This window comes from Corvus brachyrhynchos, unplaced genomic scaffold (genome assembly GCF_000691975.1).
Source record: "Corvus brachyrhynchos isolate BGI_N302 unplaced genomic scaffold, ASM69197v1 scaffold48, whole genome shotgun sequence".
In the NCBI taxonomy this organism is placed as follows: Eukaryota; Metazoa; Chordata; class Aves; order Passeriformes; family Corvidae; genus Corvus; species Corvus brachyrhynchos.
Window position 1 is genome coordinate 5,411,927 of NW_008240027.1, and position 14,167 is coordinate 5,426,093.

Consider the following 14,167-nt stretch of genomic DNA (forward strand, 5'->3'; position numbering starts at 1 on the left):
TCAGCAGGATTTTTGTCTCTGCCCTGGACCTGTAGTAAGGCTGACTCATTCACCTTGATAAGATAAACACAGCTTGAATAGTCAGGTGCCTCTGCTGGGAACTGACTCTTGAGGGCTCCTCAATCTAGCAAATAAAGGTGTAGCTGGATGCAGTGGTTGAAAGCTGAAACTAGACAGGCAAGTTTGGAGCTTGCTCTTAGCCATTAAAGCAACATAAAGCTCAGCAGCTTTCTGGACTTGTACTTACTGCATTTCCCACAGCTGAGCCTTGGGTGGCTCTTAAGGATGCGATAGCTCTGGCTACACTTGTAGCTGGCCTTTGCTGTGTGTGGAGAGTGGATTATCTTGGCAGTGCCCAGAACCTTAAATATTACCTGTATCACGGTGACACTACAAGTGAGTATTACTTGCTATTAAACCCTTTGAAACCTTGGGTTGGGAGGGTGAACAGCTATATTGCTGCTGAGGTGCCCCTGATGTGTGGGGGGATCACTCCTAGGTGGGCTTTGTCCTATTGTTCCATCTGCCTCCAAGATGGCAAAAGGAACCACCTTCTATGCTTTCTGAAACACAGCAAAACTTCTTGGGCTTTGTGCATGGCTGTGCAGGCTGCTGTGGTGCCTCGTTTGGTGGAATGGGTGTTTTGGGGGATTGAGGTGAAGGAGCAGACCTCTTCCTGCCTGCTGGTCTTGCAGAGAAGTTAGGTGGCACTCCCCGGTCTGGAGGAATGCAGAGCGTATGATTGTACAGGCAGAGAGCCAGCACTGCTGCTGCACCAAACTGATTTGCAGGGAGCAGTGATCCAGAATGGTGTGTGGCAGGCCCCCCTGAAGATTACTGCCAGCAAAGCCTGGCATGGAGGTGCCTGGTAGCTCTGCACAGGAAGTGTCTGCTGCCATCCTGCCTGCAGCAAAGATGACATTGAGTTCTTCCTCTTGTTGTGAAGCTAAAGGAGCAGTGCTGGTGTTGGCTGGTGAGGGCTTGAGGTGGCGGTGGCTGCTGAGTACTCAGGGACCTTACTGTGAAGAAGGGTACTCTGGCTTCAGCCTCCTGGCTGCTGGTCTGGAGGAGGCTGTGTGTTTGGTGGTGGTGGCAGCAATATACCTCCTGGGGAGACTGGACTGGGGACCCATTTCCCTGGGCTGTGTGTGGGCAGTGACTCCTCTGTACCTTTTTGCAGGGAAAGGGGTAGGTGGAATGTATGGTAGCAGCTCTTGGGAATGCCTCCCTTGCAGGTGGATGAGTCAGGTGAGGCTGGGCCTGTGCTCTGCCTCCCTTCCTGCTGCTCTGGCGTCCTGTGGGCTGGGGAGAGGTTGAGGAGCACAAGGGGGATGGGTGAGGGTGTTTCAAACTTAGGCGCCTGAGAGCAAGAGCCTGGGCCCTTCCTGCTTTTCTGGAGAGCTTGGATCACTGTCTGGTGTGTATGTTCATAGTGAGGCTGAGCAAGTGTGGGGATTGCCAGTTCTTCTCCCTGCAGCCTTGTATTGTATGGCTTTCCCTTGTCTGGAAGGGGAGTGGAAATGCCATTGCCAAGCAGGATGCACCTGGCCTCTGAGGTACTAGGTTACGTGGTAGTAGTTTCTTGTCAGGAAGGTTTTGTGCAAGGATGTGAAACCAGGAACTTTGACACCAGAAACTGATGTTTGTTTCTGAACCTATGGATTTCCTTCCTCATGTAATGGGCCGGCCAGTGATGGTGTGCTGCTTCTGTGGTGGGAATCAGTTGGCAGGAGCCCAAAGATGATAATAAAGACACTGTTCTGTGGGGATTGTGGGCTAGCTTTGCATCTCTTCACCAGGGTCAGATGGAGCAGTGTGCTGAATAGGTATGGGTGCCAAGGCTGGTGGCAATGTCATAATGCTTGAGCTTGTACAGCAGGAGCAAGATTAAGGGGCTGGAGATACAGTGCTGAGGTTGGAAGCTTCCATAGCTGGCTTGAAATATTGGGTTCTTGCCTTGGAAAGACTGCTGACATTGGATGATGGGGTTTCCAACAGAGTTGGGGGAACAGGGCCAGGCTCTGTGAGAGATGAGGAGGCCTGTGGCTCAACTGGAAAGTGGATGCTGGTGTATGATCAGCTGAGAGCAACACTGGCCAGATACATGACTGTTTCTCTGAAACTAGACTTGGAGTTTGCTGATCTGCAGGGCTATGCGCTGTAGGCAGCCCTCCTGGGCAAACAGCTACCTGATCTTCCCTGCCTCTTTCCACAGAGATACTGCCACCACCATGGAGGGGATTGTGACTATGTATCAGGACTTCATGAAGAAAGCAGGTGAGCGTTTGGCTCTGCCCAGCTATCAGACAGGGAGCACTACGTGCTTTACTGCCAGAGGCACTGGGGGATGGTCTGGCATCCCTTAAGCATCCCTGGGTCTAACTGTGTCCTGTCTTTGCCCTTACACAGATGCAACTCTGGGGGTTTTGTGCTGCCTGTTTATGAGGCTGTCTTATCTCAGTGCCTGTGCAAGTTGTTTTGGGGCACTTGTGCTCTCCTGGGCAGAAGATTTCCAGGCTGCCCTGCAGCATGGCTTCAGGCTATACTGTGCTGAGTCTAGCTGACTTCACCAGCCTCTGCTCCCAGACTGCTTTCTACTCGCACTCCTGTCCTAGAACAGGATTGCCGTGTCCTTGCCTCCACTGTGGCAGTAGCACTGCTGGCAGCAGGCTGGGGTGAGGATGCTAACTGCTCTGCACTGTGGCTCTTTCTGCAGACCCCCGCATCGCTGATTATCCACTGATGCAGTCCCCATTCCTTGTGATGGGCATCCTTCTGGGATATGTCTACTTTGTCCTATCCTTGGGTCCCCGGCTAATGGCCAACAGGAAGCCTTTAAACCTGAAGAAGTTCATGGTGCTATACAACTTCTTTCTGGTGGGACTCTCCCTTTACATAGTCTATGAGGTGAGTTGTTGGTAGCTTGGTCAGGCAGGTGTAAAGCAGTGTGTGCAAGCTGCGTGGGTGATGGGGAGCCCTTTTTCTGGCTTGTTCCCTGCCCTTCTGTGCAGAGCTCGATGTGCAGTGGGTGATGTGTTGGGCCTCACCCTGATGATGCTCTTGTTGCAGTTCCTGATGGCAGGGTGGCTTACTGGGTATACCTGGCGATGTGACCCTGTGGACTTCTCACAGGACCCCAAGGCCCTCAGGGTGAGTCCTCATCCCTCTCGTGATAAGTGGGGATGGCCTTTAGTGCTTCTGTTTGGACAGCAGGGTCACAGCTCCTGCCTTTCCTGAGGCAGAGGATTTGCAGTCTCTGTGCCTTGGTTTCATGCTGGGTAACTGTATGAAGCCCTTTGGTCACTGGGCATGTTCAGGCTGAGGTCTCTAATGTTTACCTGTTCTGTTACAGATGGTCAGTGTTGCTTGGCTCTTTGTTTTCTCCAAGTTCATTGAACTGACAGACACGGTGAGTGAGTTACTGAGAAAGCCTTGTCGCCACTTGCTGGGTGGGGAGTTGAGGCCTAGTGTATTTGGGGTAGGTGCTTTTGCCGCCCTTCCAGTCTGACAGGGTGGTGCTTCTGTCTGGCATCACTGCGAAGGAGGCCACTCTGGAATATTGCTGAGGCCATTCTTGACATGCTACAGCTCTGGAAGCTGTGGGGTGACCTAATGTGTGATGACAGTGAGTGTGGAGGGAGGGAGGGAAGCATCACTGAGATCAGACATTGCATTAGTGGCCCACCCAGCTCTAGCTGCTCCCGGGGCTGCAGGTCCTTGATGCTGTTGGGCTTTCATTGCAGGTGATCTTTGTCCTGCGGAAGAAGAATGAACAGGTCACATTCCTGCACCTTTTTCACCACTCTGTTCTGCCATGGAGCTGGTGGTGGGGAGCAAAGTTTGGTCCAGGTAAGATGGCAACTGTCTGGGTGCACAGATTGGGTGGGGTTACCCCAGCATGCTGAGAAGGCGTTTTTGGCCCTGCTGGGCTCCTAGCAGCTCTGTGTAGTGCTGATTGCTGTGGAGTATTGGCTTAAGGAAAATCTATCTTAACAGGGGGAATGGGCTCATTCCATGCCATGATCAATTCCATGGTGCACGTGGTCATGTATTTCTACTATGGGCTCTCAGCAGCAGGACCTGCCTTTCAGAAGTACCTGTGGTGGAAGAAGCACATCACAGCCATCCAGCTGGTGAGTCTGTGTGGTGGGGCAGAACATGTGCCCAATGTGAAGGGCAGACCAGCCTTGTACCTTTGAAAGGTGCAGCCAGCAGTTGTAGCTGTCCCCTCTGTAGCATATTGCTCTGCATTTTTAGTAGCTCTGCCCCACTGTAGGCCTCTGATAGCCCTACCAGCCTGGTTGGGGTGTGGGTGCTGTTCAGCCTGCTGCCCCTGGGCTGCAGCTGTGTTGGGAGGGTGAGAGGCATATGCTGCCCTGAGACTTGTGCCTGCCTCTTCCAGCTGCTGCTGACTGCCTCACCATAAGGACCTCTGCTTCAGACTGGGAAAGGAGTCTAGGTGTTTCCTTTAAAAATAAGGTCTCTAGTGGGTTCCCTGATCCTGCTCCCATGAATAACTTGTTCTTACTCTGCCTTGCTCCCAGGCACAGTTTGTGATTGTCTCCGTCCACATCTCCCAGTATTACTTCATGCCCAACTGCGAGTACCAGTTCCCCATCTTCATTCACCTTATCTGGATTTATGGGACCATCTTCTTCATCCTCTTCTCCAACTTTTGGTACCAGTCCTACACCAAGGGCAAACGATTGCCCAGGGTGGCTCAACAAGCAGCCCAGCACAACGGTAGCAGCATCCATGAAAATGGCACTGTCACCAATGGCAAGGTCAAAGCCAACTAGAGGGTAAAGTGCTCCCAGAGCCAATGAGAGCCCCGGGGCAGAGGCAGCTGGGACCTGTCCCTCTGCTCCTGGGTGCCACTAGCCAAGTCAAGTGCCTACAGACTGTTGTACCCCTGTGCCCAGTCCTGCTGTCCCCTGTCTGCATGCTCAGCCCCTCTGCTCTGAGCAGCCATGGGCCACTTCTGCTCCTGGGAGGGCTTGTGCTGTTTCTCAGTGTTGCTGAGCAGAGAGGCAGCTGCCTGCATCACAGCTGTGGGGCTGCAGTCCCATTCCAGTGTTTCCAAAGGAACTTCCCCCAAGTGCCTACATCTGGCTCTTCTGCCTAGGGGCCATTTCCTTCTGAGTAGGACCAAAAGAAGAGACCGCGTCCTGTCCTGGTGCCCTCTCCTCTTCCCTGTCTCACAAGAGCCTTTGTGGATGAGCAGATTCATCCCTGGCTGCTTGCCACTGCCAGCTCATGTGTGAGTGCTCCTGCTCTACGATGCCTTGTGCCACTTTGTTCCATGCCACAGTGCTGCATGTCCCTTCTGGTCCCTGTGTGCCCAGCTTGGGAGTCCTGCCCTGGCATATCTGTGCCCAGGTGTGTCTGTGGAGAATGTAGGGGCAGTACTTATGGGACTTAAGGGCCCAGACCTGCCCAGTACAGTACACATGCCCTGTGCCTAGTACATAGCAGGGGCTGTGACAGCCTGAAAGGCTTCCCCCACATGATAAGCCCAGGTTGCCTTGTTGTTCTTGTGCCTGGGCTTGGGTGCTCAGTGTGTGCTTAAGCCACACTTACCTGATCCTCTATGGCAGCTGGTGGCTTGCTCCAGCGTGGGGAGACCAAGCTCAGCCTAGTCTTGGACCACTTCCATTCCTGTAAATTCAAGACTTGAGCAATAAGTGCCCCTAGAATCAGCTCCTGGGCTCTCCTGCTTGGGACCAGCCCTGCTCTGGCCTAACCTGAGCACAGCGGAGGGCAATTTTAGTGTGCTCAGCTGTGGTGCAAGAGTGAGCACCTCTTGCCTCTGTGGATCTGGCTGGGCCTGGGTGAAGATGTGCTCTGCTCTTCTGCAGTGCAGTGCAGCAGCTCTCCTGGCCTGGTGCCTGTCACCTGCTCTGGCTGTAACCAAAACATGCTGATGGCCTCGAGGACGAGGTGAAGGAGCCAGGCCCTGTCAGATTGGGCTGCTCTTCTATCACAAATAAACAAACAGAAGGAGAAATGGCTCTGTCCTCTTGTTTTCTTGGCTCAATGTAAGTAAAAGCTGTTCCAGGTGCTTGGTCCTACCCAGTGTGGTTGGAGGCAGGGCTTGAGAGAAGGAGCTGGTGTGGCAGGTTTGTGTGGGGGGAAGAGAGTGATAGTTGTGTGCTGATGAAGCAGATGGCAGATTGTTTCCAAGTGTTTTGGTAGAGCAGTGCTCAGGGCTGGATGTGTGTCAAGGCCTCCGTTGTGAAAGTGACTCCACCCTGTCAAAAAATGACTGGGGTGGAGCATGGGTGTGGGCTGGGCTCTGGGCCACCTGCCCAGGAGGAACTGCTGCTTTTCAGAAATCAGGGGATTTTGAGGTATGGCAGAGCAGGGAATAGAAACTCCTGAGTTGAGTGCTTGGGAAACAGCACTTTGCTGCTTACTGCATCTGCTGAAGCAAAAACTGCTGCCATCTATGAAGGCCCCTGCAGCATGGATCTGTGCAGGATGTAGGTCAGGTTGGCCAGAACAAGGTTGATGTTATTGCTGCCTTGCTTTTGCTGCAGCAGTGCATATTTGCCTTATTTGTTATCTTTCCAGCTGTCTCATTCCGGTGTCCCTTCAGAGCTGTTGGGCATGCAGGGCTGCCTCCCCCATCACACCATGACTGGGCCCCTCCTGAGTAGAGGCCAGTCTGGGTGCTGACTCAAGCATGGGAAGAGGAGTAGGGAGCCAGCTGAGCAGCTTGTGGCTGGGAGGAATGTGTTAGGGCAGCAGCTTCCAGATGCTGGGTTTCACAGTAGGTTTGGTTGTGGGGTGGGAAGGCTTTGGTGGATGTCCAGCCAAAGCCCTGGAACAGAGCTTGGTGTGAGAGAGCTCTGCTCATCCCACCTGGGCTGCTGTACACCTCAAGGCTATGCTCTGAAATGTAGGAAAGCATCTTCAAGTGACCTGAACTGGGGTGACTAATCTGCCTAAACTACACATGGGCATCACCCTCTTCTACAGGGCTCAGTGTCCTTGTATGTATGAAGCCATAAAGTAGGATCTGGTTGCTGCACTGTTGTTGCTGCTTCTCTGGGAGTAAAGACTTGGACAAGAATTTGTTCTGGTCCGTGCTGAGGTGGTGTGTAATGTTAGTTCAGTGCTCAGAAGTCAACCACTTCAGGAACTGTACGTGATGGTCCTGCTGACATGGATGTTTTCCTGTCAAGCCTCCTTGTCCCCTCCAGGTGCCTCTTGGTAAAGGCAGGACTGTCTTTGCTTTTGCTCAAAATAGTAACAATGCTTTAAACTACATATGCTTGGTATTTTAGAATGGGCTGTTCCCTGCATGTGCTCTGCTCTCCCTTCCTCCAATTGTTCCTGTTAGCTGTGTTCTATGGGCTGGCCATGGCATTTGGTAATTAATATGCTGTCATGCTGTGGACTGAATTCACACCTTGTAGGGCTGTGTTTACTGGGCCTGCTGGATCAGTGCCAATTTCCTTCTTCTGCTCCTCCTCACTCCAGGACTGTAGGGACCAGTATGGGGCCAAAGACCCTGCAACATCATTACCCTCTAGTCATGCTCAGAGGACCTTCAAGGGCTGTGTAATGCCCAGCTTATGGGGGTGGGATATGTGCTAAGGAGAAAGAGCCTGTCAGAGAAAGCTGAGCTGCTCTTATATGGGAGTGAAAAAGTTACAGCAACTTTCAGGCATATAAAGCCCTCCTTCCAGGTCAGGGACCAGGGGAAGGGTTAATCAGCTGTGGGCCTACAGGGCAAGCCTGTGTTAACTCCCAGCACCTAAGTTCAGGGATGTGGGGCAGGGCTCCTACAACAGCAGCACAGCTCTGGAGAAGAGCCCAACCTTGCATCTGGGTTCCTGTCTGCTTCCCCATTAGATACAGCTGCTGCCCTAGGATTTGTGTGTGAAGAGGGAGAGCTCCTTCCTTGGACCTCCTGTGATCTTTCCCAAGTGGCCAAATGGGGATGCACCAGCAGCCCTGCTGGGAAGGTGCTGGGCTCAGCTGCTGTTTTTCGAGACTGTGCCCCCCAAATCAGCTGTGTGTGGTTGCACCCTCACTGGTCTTGGCACAGCACAAGTTGGTGCTTCCACTGGTCACCTCTGAAGGTTCCAGCTGGTTTAAAGCTCAGGAGGCAGAGCTGGTGCTAGGTACAGTGTGGTACTGTGCAGAGGGGAAGGTGAAAACAGTTAATAATCCACCCTCAGCTAATCACTGAGGGCTGATGGGAGGTACAGGCTTTGTGGAGCTGCTTTGGCCAAGGTGCTAATCAGCTGTGCAGTGTCCCCAGCAGCCCCTGGCAATGCTGGTGCAGCAGCTGAAGGACAGGCTTGATGGGTCTGGTGCAGCCCCACAACCTCAGACACTGTGGCTCCACTATGCAGAGCAGCATGGCTGAGCTGGCTCTTGCTCATGTCAGGTAAGGCCTCAAATATGTTCCATGCAACTTGCTCCAGCACTGGAAAACTGCTCCAGCCTGGAAAAAAGGCATTTTTCCAAGTGTAGGGGAGTCAAGCTCTAACAAACGTCAGCTGAGCCCTGGTGCCCCCTTCCCTGCATGAAGCCTCAGCTAGGCACCAGGGCTTCCTGTCAGCAGGAGGGGAAGACACATCAGAGTTGTTGGAAGAATATGTGACTAAGGGCTGAGCACAGGGTTGGTGGTGCTTTGCATGGCTCTTGCATGACATTGGGACTGGCTGTGGCAGTGTAAACTAACCTTTTGTTTAGCATCAGGCTTTATGCCAGTGCCAGCCCCTTTCTGGCCTTCGGGGTAATGACAGCTGTTGCTGTATGTTTCCCCCTCCTCCTTTTCTTTTCCAATAACAATTCAGTACTAAGCTCACTGCAAAAGTAGCTGTTCTACTCCAGCACCCTAAGCCGGCACTGCTGGCTGCCTGGAGCTGAACAAGACAAACTGAAGGGTGCCTGCAGAGCCACAGTAAGACCATGTGGTCATGAGACAGAACACAAGAGAAACTGGGGCCACAGACACTATACTTTCAGTTGAGCCTGTGGTGGAGCTGCTGTGCTTGTAGTCAGCATCTAGAGGGGGCAGGTGCCATACCTAGTGTAGCTGCTGGGACAGAAACAGAACTGCAGCCCTTGCACAAGGGCAGGTGCCATACCTAGTGTAGCTGGGACAGAAACAGAACTGCAGCCCTTGCACAGCATCCTGCTGCTAGGCTGTGCTAGGCTCAGGCTGCCTGTAAACTGGCCCTAAAGAACAAAGGCTCCAGCCCTTGCCCAGTTCCCCAACCTCAGGGATGAGGGACTCGGGTCTGGGAGCAATGGCTTTTTCTTCCATCAGATTCCATTAAGAAGAAGTCAAGTTAAGCAGTTTATTAACATTTAAAATACTGTACAGTGTGTAAACCACCTATCCCCCCTCCCCACAACAACCCAGTACTCTCAGCGGATGCTCTGGTGAATGATGCTGCTTTTGGCACTGTTTGCCTTCTCTTTCTCCTTCTTCTTTATGGGGTCCATCTCAAAACAGCGCCAGAGCCTCAGTGTTTCATCAGCAGCTGCCGAGGCCACTGTTGTACCATCAGGGCTCATGGTCAAGTTCAAGATTCTGGCAGTATGACCTGAGGATGAGGAGGGTGCAGTCAGGGCTGAGCTGATCGGCACATGGCACATTTACTTCTGTATGCTCCCACGAGCCATGCCAGCTTGCATAGCTGGTCCCCCCACTGGCTGTGGCAGCATGAATTCAGACCCAAGCATACATTCAGAACAATGGTGTTTCTTCCACAGCCCACGGGCATGCCGTGCTCCTAGCACCAGGCCCCCTGTATCAGTGATGCTGCAGGCTCCAACAAAGGATTGCAGCTGCCTTCAACCTCTAACAGCCCCCCTGCCCCAGGCCCTGTCCACCTACCTTGCAGCTCTGCAACCTTGGTCATTGTTGGATACTTCCATAGAACCAGCTGATTCTGTGCAAAGCCATGGCCTGAAACGAACTCCTTGTAGTTTGTTGACCACAGGATAGAACAGACCTGAGAAGAGGCCGTAACACAGGTAAGACAAGCTGCTTATGTTGCTGCTCACCACTCAGAGGTGAGCATGGTCCCTCTCCTTTCCCATGCCTCTGGGCCTGAGGAACCGGCAGCTCTGTGTAGGTGTGCTGCCAGAAGGTGTTTGTCTCCAAGCAGATATTCATGTCTCACCTGGGAATGGGCATCAACAGTACTGAGGCAGGCGCCAGAACACACGTTCCAGATGCGGATATGTCTGTCACTAGTGCCACCTCCGGTGGCTAGAACGTTCATCTGCCAGGGGCACCACGCCACAGCCTGAGAGAAGAGTTCAGTTTAAGACATGCAAGAGGCAACCTGCACCCAGCCAGTGCTGCACATCTGCCTTGCACACAGACATCTGTCCATGGCAGCCCTGTGCTCACCTTGACAGCACCCTGGTGCTGAGTGAAGGTCTGTACAGGAGCAAAGTCTCCGCCACCCCCTTGGGTGCATGGCCAGACATTCACCAGATTGTCATTGCCACCACTGGCCAGGTATCTGCCATCTAGAGACCATTTGAGTCCGCACACCTCCTGTGTGTGGCCAGCAAGGGTGGCCACATGATGCTCAGCTACTCGGACATCATGGTGATGGATGTGGCCAGTCCGTGCCCCACTGCAGAGAAAAGAGAAGGTTTGCAGGGTCAGGCTGACATGTTTTCACCCAAATCCATTTTTTGTTGTTGCAAGACTACTGTACCTGCCACTGCATTTCAACCAGTGTTACCAGCAACACTGGTCTGTTGGTGTGAATGAAACAGGCACACAAGCTCTTTACAACTTCAGCACAAAGTGCAATACAGATGAGAGACCTTCTCCTCACAGTGCCAACCCAAGCCAGGACAGAAACTTCTCCCTGCCATCCCTAACCCACACCATGCATAGCTTGAGGTATAGGAATTTGTAACTGGCAACTGCCCTCGACCCACTCATCTCCACCCACTGCTTTACCTGGAGAGGATGTAGCTGTTCCAGCTGAGGGTTCCTACACGGGCACAGTGGCTGGTCATGTTTCGGAGACGTTTCTGCTGCTGAATGTCCCATAGCTAGAGAAGCAAAGCAATAAGTTCTCCAGAGGAAATCCAATCCTGTTTCTATGCCCTAGGGATCTCACTGCACAGGCTCTGGCATTCAGCCATATGGGAGCAGAGAAAATTTGTATCTCATGACTGTTTTGCAGAAGGTAACACCCCTTATCAGAAAACCCCCAAACCAAACCCTGTCTTGCATGCTGCACTTGTCTGCAGACAGTTCCACCCCACACCAGGCAAGACAAGTCAGGTGCATGGTATCCTTCCCCTGCTAGCCAATCTTTTGTCCTCAGGCCCCACAGTTCTGTCAATCCCTAGACAACACTTCTAGTTTTAGTCCTGCATTCACCTGGACCTCAGCACTACTTGTGCCAACAGCAAGGTAGTTTCCTTCTTTAATCCATGACACAGAGGAAATGTAAACATCTGGATGCTCCATCTGCAGTAGCTGGATAATCTCCCCAGAAGCATGATTCCACAGATAAACAGAGTTGTCCAGAGCCACTGCCAGGAAGTTCTGGGAGCTCCAGTCAATGAGATTCAGATCTACAATTTGAAAGAACAATGTAGGTCACACAATGCTTACTTAGAGAGCCCTGCCCTTCACCCATACTGATGCAGCAGGTGTGTGTGTGTGTACACATGTGCATGCACACATGTACAAGTAAGGGATAGCCTTCTGGGTGTCACTACGCCCAGCTCGTGGGGTCAGGTACCCTGCTCCAAGTCACCTATGCAGTGCCTTAGACCACTGTTCCTGTAAGGCTACACAGGAGCACTCTGGAAGTGGTCTGTGCTAGCCTGGGTGCATAAAATAATACAAACAGCCCAGTTACACTGTCCCAGGAACAGCCCTCTGGTGCAGAATGTTCTGGATGCCCAGCACTCAACACTGCAGCCTACTTACAGTAGTCATTGCGGATCTCTGGTGCATCCAAGATCCGGTCTGGCATCGAGGGAATGTATCTGCTATTCTTCCTGCTGGATCCAGGCGTCATTTTCTGACTGTAGAGTACTTTCAGATTATTCTGATAGCCTGTGTGCAGAGGAACAGGTTTGTTGACCTGAGTTAGTTTCCTCCCAGCTCAGTGTTGCTCACCCAACTAGGAATCCCTTGGAGTGAAAATAAAGTCCTAAGAGATACACTCACAGGAGTGCAAGTGTACTAACATCACTGACAGGCTGAACTGCGGAACCAGGGTGAGCTACAATTTCCTCATTCATGGAAACAAGTTTAACAAACACTTGGGTTTTTGTATCCCATTATGTTTAGTTACAGTTAAGCTAGAAAGTGCACAGCAGAGAGTTTGAATCTCTTACAGACCTCGTGAAGGCTTGCCACCTGCAGTACACGTGAGCAACTCACAGTCATTGCACCTTTCCTAAATAAATTCACTGTAACTGTTATGCCCCCCCTCAACCTCAGGAGCCCTAAGAAAGGAGACTCCAGTATGTATAGCTCTCAGAAGCCAGTTGACCTCTCCTGTGACCACACACAGGACCTCTGTTGCTGTTCCGCTGACCAGATCTCCCCCGCTGATTCAGCTCACACAGACCCTGTTATCATACCTTCTGGAGCATTCTGTGGTTTTCCACTGAGGCGGAGGATCTTCGCCTCTTCTACATCAAAACCATTCAGATTCACTGCCCAGGCTTTCTGTTGCTCCTACAGAGACAAATCACCCAGACTTGTGTTTCAAGTGCAATGCATTTGAAACACAACCGCCACACTGCAGTTAAAACAGACACCTAAGCCCCCTTCTCTTAGAATCAGGAGGTGTACAACTGTGCTGCAAGGGTCAGCCACAGACAGGCAGGTCAAAGCAGTTTTTCCTCAGACTTTCGCACATTGTCCTGCTCACATTTTCACACAGTGGCAAATTCAGTGTCCTTGCCAGTGGGAAAAGCCACAGCCACAAGTGACCAAATGCTTCATAAACAGATTTCAGAACACAGTGTCAAACATTCCAGAATTGTTCCCTGTGTAGACATTGTCCTAGAATAGCTGCCACCAGCAGTTTCATTTTGCATATGCCCACAGCTTTGTGTTTTTGTTGCCTGCTGTATTTTAAAGCTTCATTAGTCAAAAGCTAAATTTTGGTACCAGAAGCAGCATAGGCTAGAGTGCATGGCAATCTCTACAGCTTCAATCTCATCCCAGGCTCCTGAAGCCCAGAGCTGGAAGTAGTGATGGCAGGGGCTTGTCAGTCCCATGTGTCTATAGTTTACTTCTCTGTAAAGGGACAGGAAGGATTAGGTGTTTGGTAGTGGTTGTTGAAGTAATTTTAACTTAGCAATATGCTCACCTTCTTGGTAGGTGATTCCTCAGCAGGGTCATTCTCTTTGGTTAGGAGGAAATTTGCCATCTCCATTTGCAAGGTGCTGCGGTTGGGAATGTAGCGATCCCCCCCAGCCTTTGTGGGGGTGTTTTGAATTTTAGATCCAGATTTACCTGCATTCACATATGAAAATATTGTCTTACATCTATTTAACAGCCTGTATTAGAGCTTTCATGAGAGCAAAGCCAGCACTCTTCCACATCACACCCACCAGACAAGTTGTAGACAAGTAGGACTCTGAGATCTCATGCCGCCCAGTCACAACTAACTTACATTTCCCCCCCTGCCCCCAAGCTCTGGTTAGGGACTGTCAGGAGACAACTCCTTGGGTCTAGAGCAATAATTCCAGAGTCCACAGATAAGGGGAGGATACAAAAACACTGTTGTAGCATGTAAAGCTGTCAGCTGACAGTCCTGCCCACACTTGTCCCAGCATGCAGCTGTACCAGCAAGGGTCACCTGGGGGATTAGCAGTTCGCCAGCCCCAGTGCTCAGAGCTCTGCCCTCCTCATGCTGGGGAGGAGGTGGGTGATTGCCCGGAGCACAGCCCACCTCCTCCTCCCTAACCAGCAAGCCAGTGGGGCAGCGTGGCAGGGAGCCCAGAGCCTCATGGCTACAGACAAGCAGCCTGGGCAAGACTCTCGCACCCAGCCTCTGCCGCTGGTGGCCGGTGCTCACCGGGTGTCTTGGACGGCGTCTTGCTGGAGCTGTGGGAGCGATTGGCCGGCTTCATGGGTGACACGCCGACGGGGCTGGGCCCGGGGCCGCTCTCCTTGGCCTTCCCCTGCCATCGCGCA

The 14,167-nt window shown here is 52.1% G+C and overlaps 2 protein-coding genes across 6 annotated transcripts in view; one reads left to right on the plus strand and one right to left on the minus strand.

Moving 5' to 3' along the window:
• Positions 1–6,010, plus strand: part of ELOVL1 (ELOVL fatty acid elongase 1) — a 13,926-nt gene extending 7,916 nt beyond the window's left edge. For 3 of the 5 annotated variants that reach the window (XM_017743532.1, XM_017743533.1, XM_017743530.1), the window contains exons 2-8: positions 2,216–2,277; positions 2,717–2,907; positions 3,070–3,150; positions 3,353–3,409; positions 3,744–3,849; positions 3,997–4,133; positions 4,545–6,010. In XM_017743532.1, the coding sequence (XP_017599021.1) occupies positions 2,232–2,277; positions 2,717–2,907; positions 3,070–3,150; positions 3,353–3,409; positions 3,744–3,849; positions 3,997–4,133; positions 4,545–4,799 (873 nt within the window). In that variant the 5' untranslated portion in view covers positions 2,216–2,231 and the 3' untranslated portion in view covers positions 4,800–6,010. Of the gene's footprint in view, positions 1–245; positions 397–2,215; positions 2,278–2,716; positions 2,908–3,069; positions 3,151–3,352; positions 3,410–3,743; positions 3,850–3,996; positions 4,134–4,544 lie in introns of those variants that run through there. The other 2 variants (XM_008640808.2, XM_017743534.1) reach the window with 2 other exon arrangements.
• A 3,296-nt stretch (positions 6,011–9,306) lies between these two features.
• Positions 9,307–14,161, minus strand: CDC20 (cell division cycle 20). Its single transcript, XM_017743536.1, has 10 exons — positions 14,049–14,161; positions 13,338–13,483; positions 12,601–12,697; positions 11,939–12,067; positions 11,381–11,577; positions 10,952–11,046; positions 10,385–10,616; positions 10,152–10,277; positions 9,863–9,980; positions 9,307–9,569 (listed from the first exon to the last, which is right to left on the minus strand). The coding sequence occupies exons 1-10, from the start codon at positions 14,101–14,103 to the stop codon at positions 9,391–9,393; spliced, it is 1,374 nt and encodes a 457-aa protein (XP_017599025.1). The 5' UTR covers positions 14,104–14,161; the 3' UTR covers positions 9,307–9,390.
• Positions 14,162–14,167: the final 6 nt, after the last annotated feature.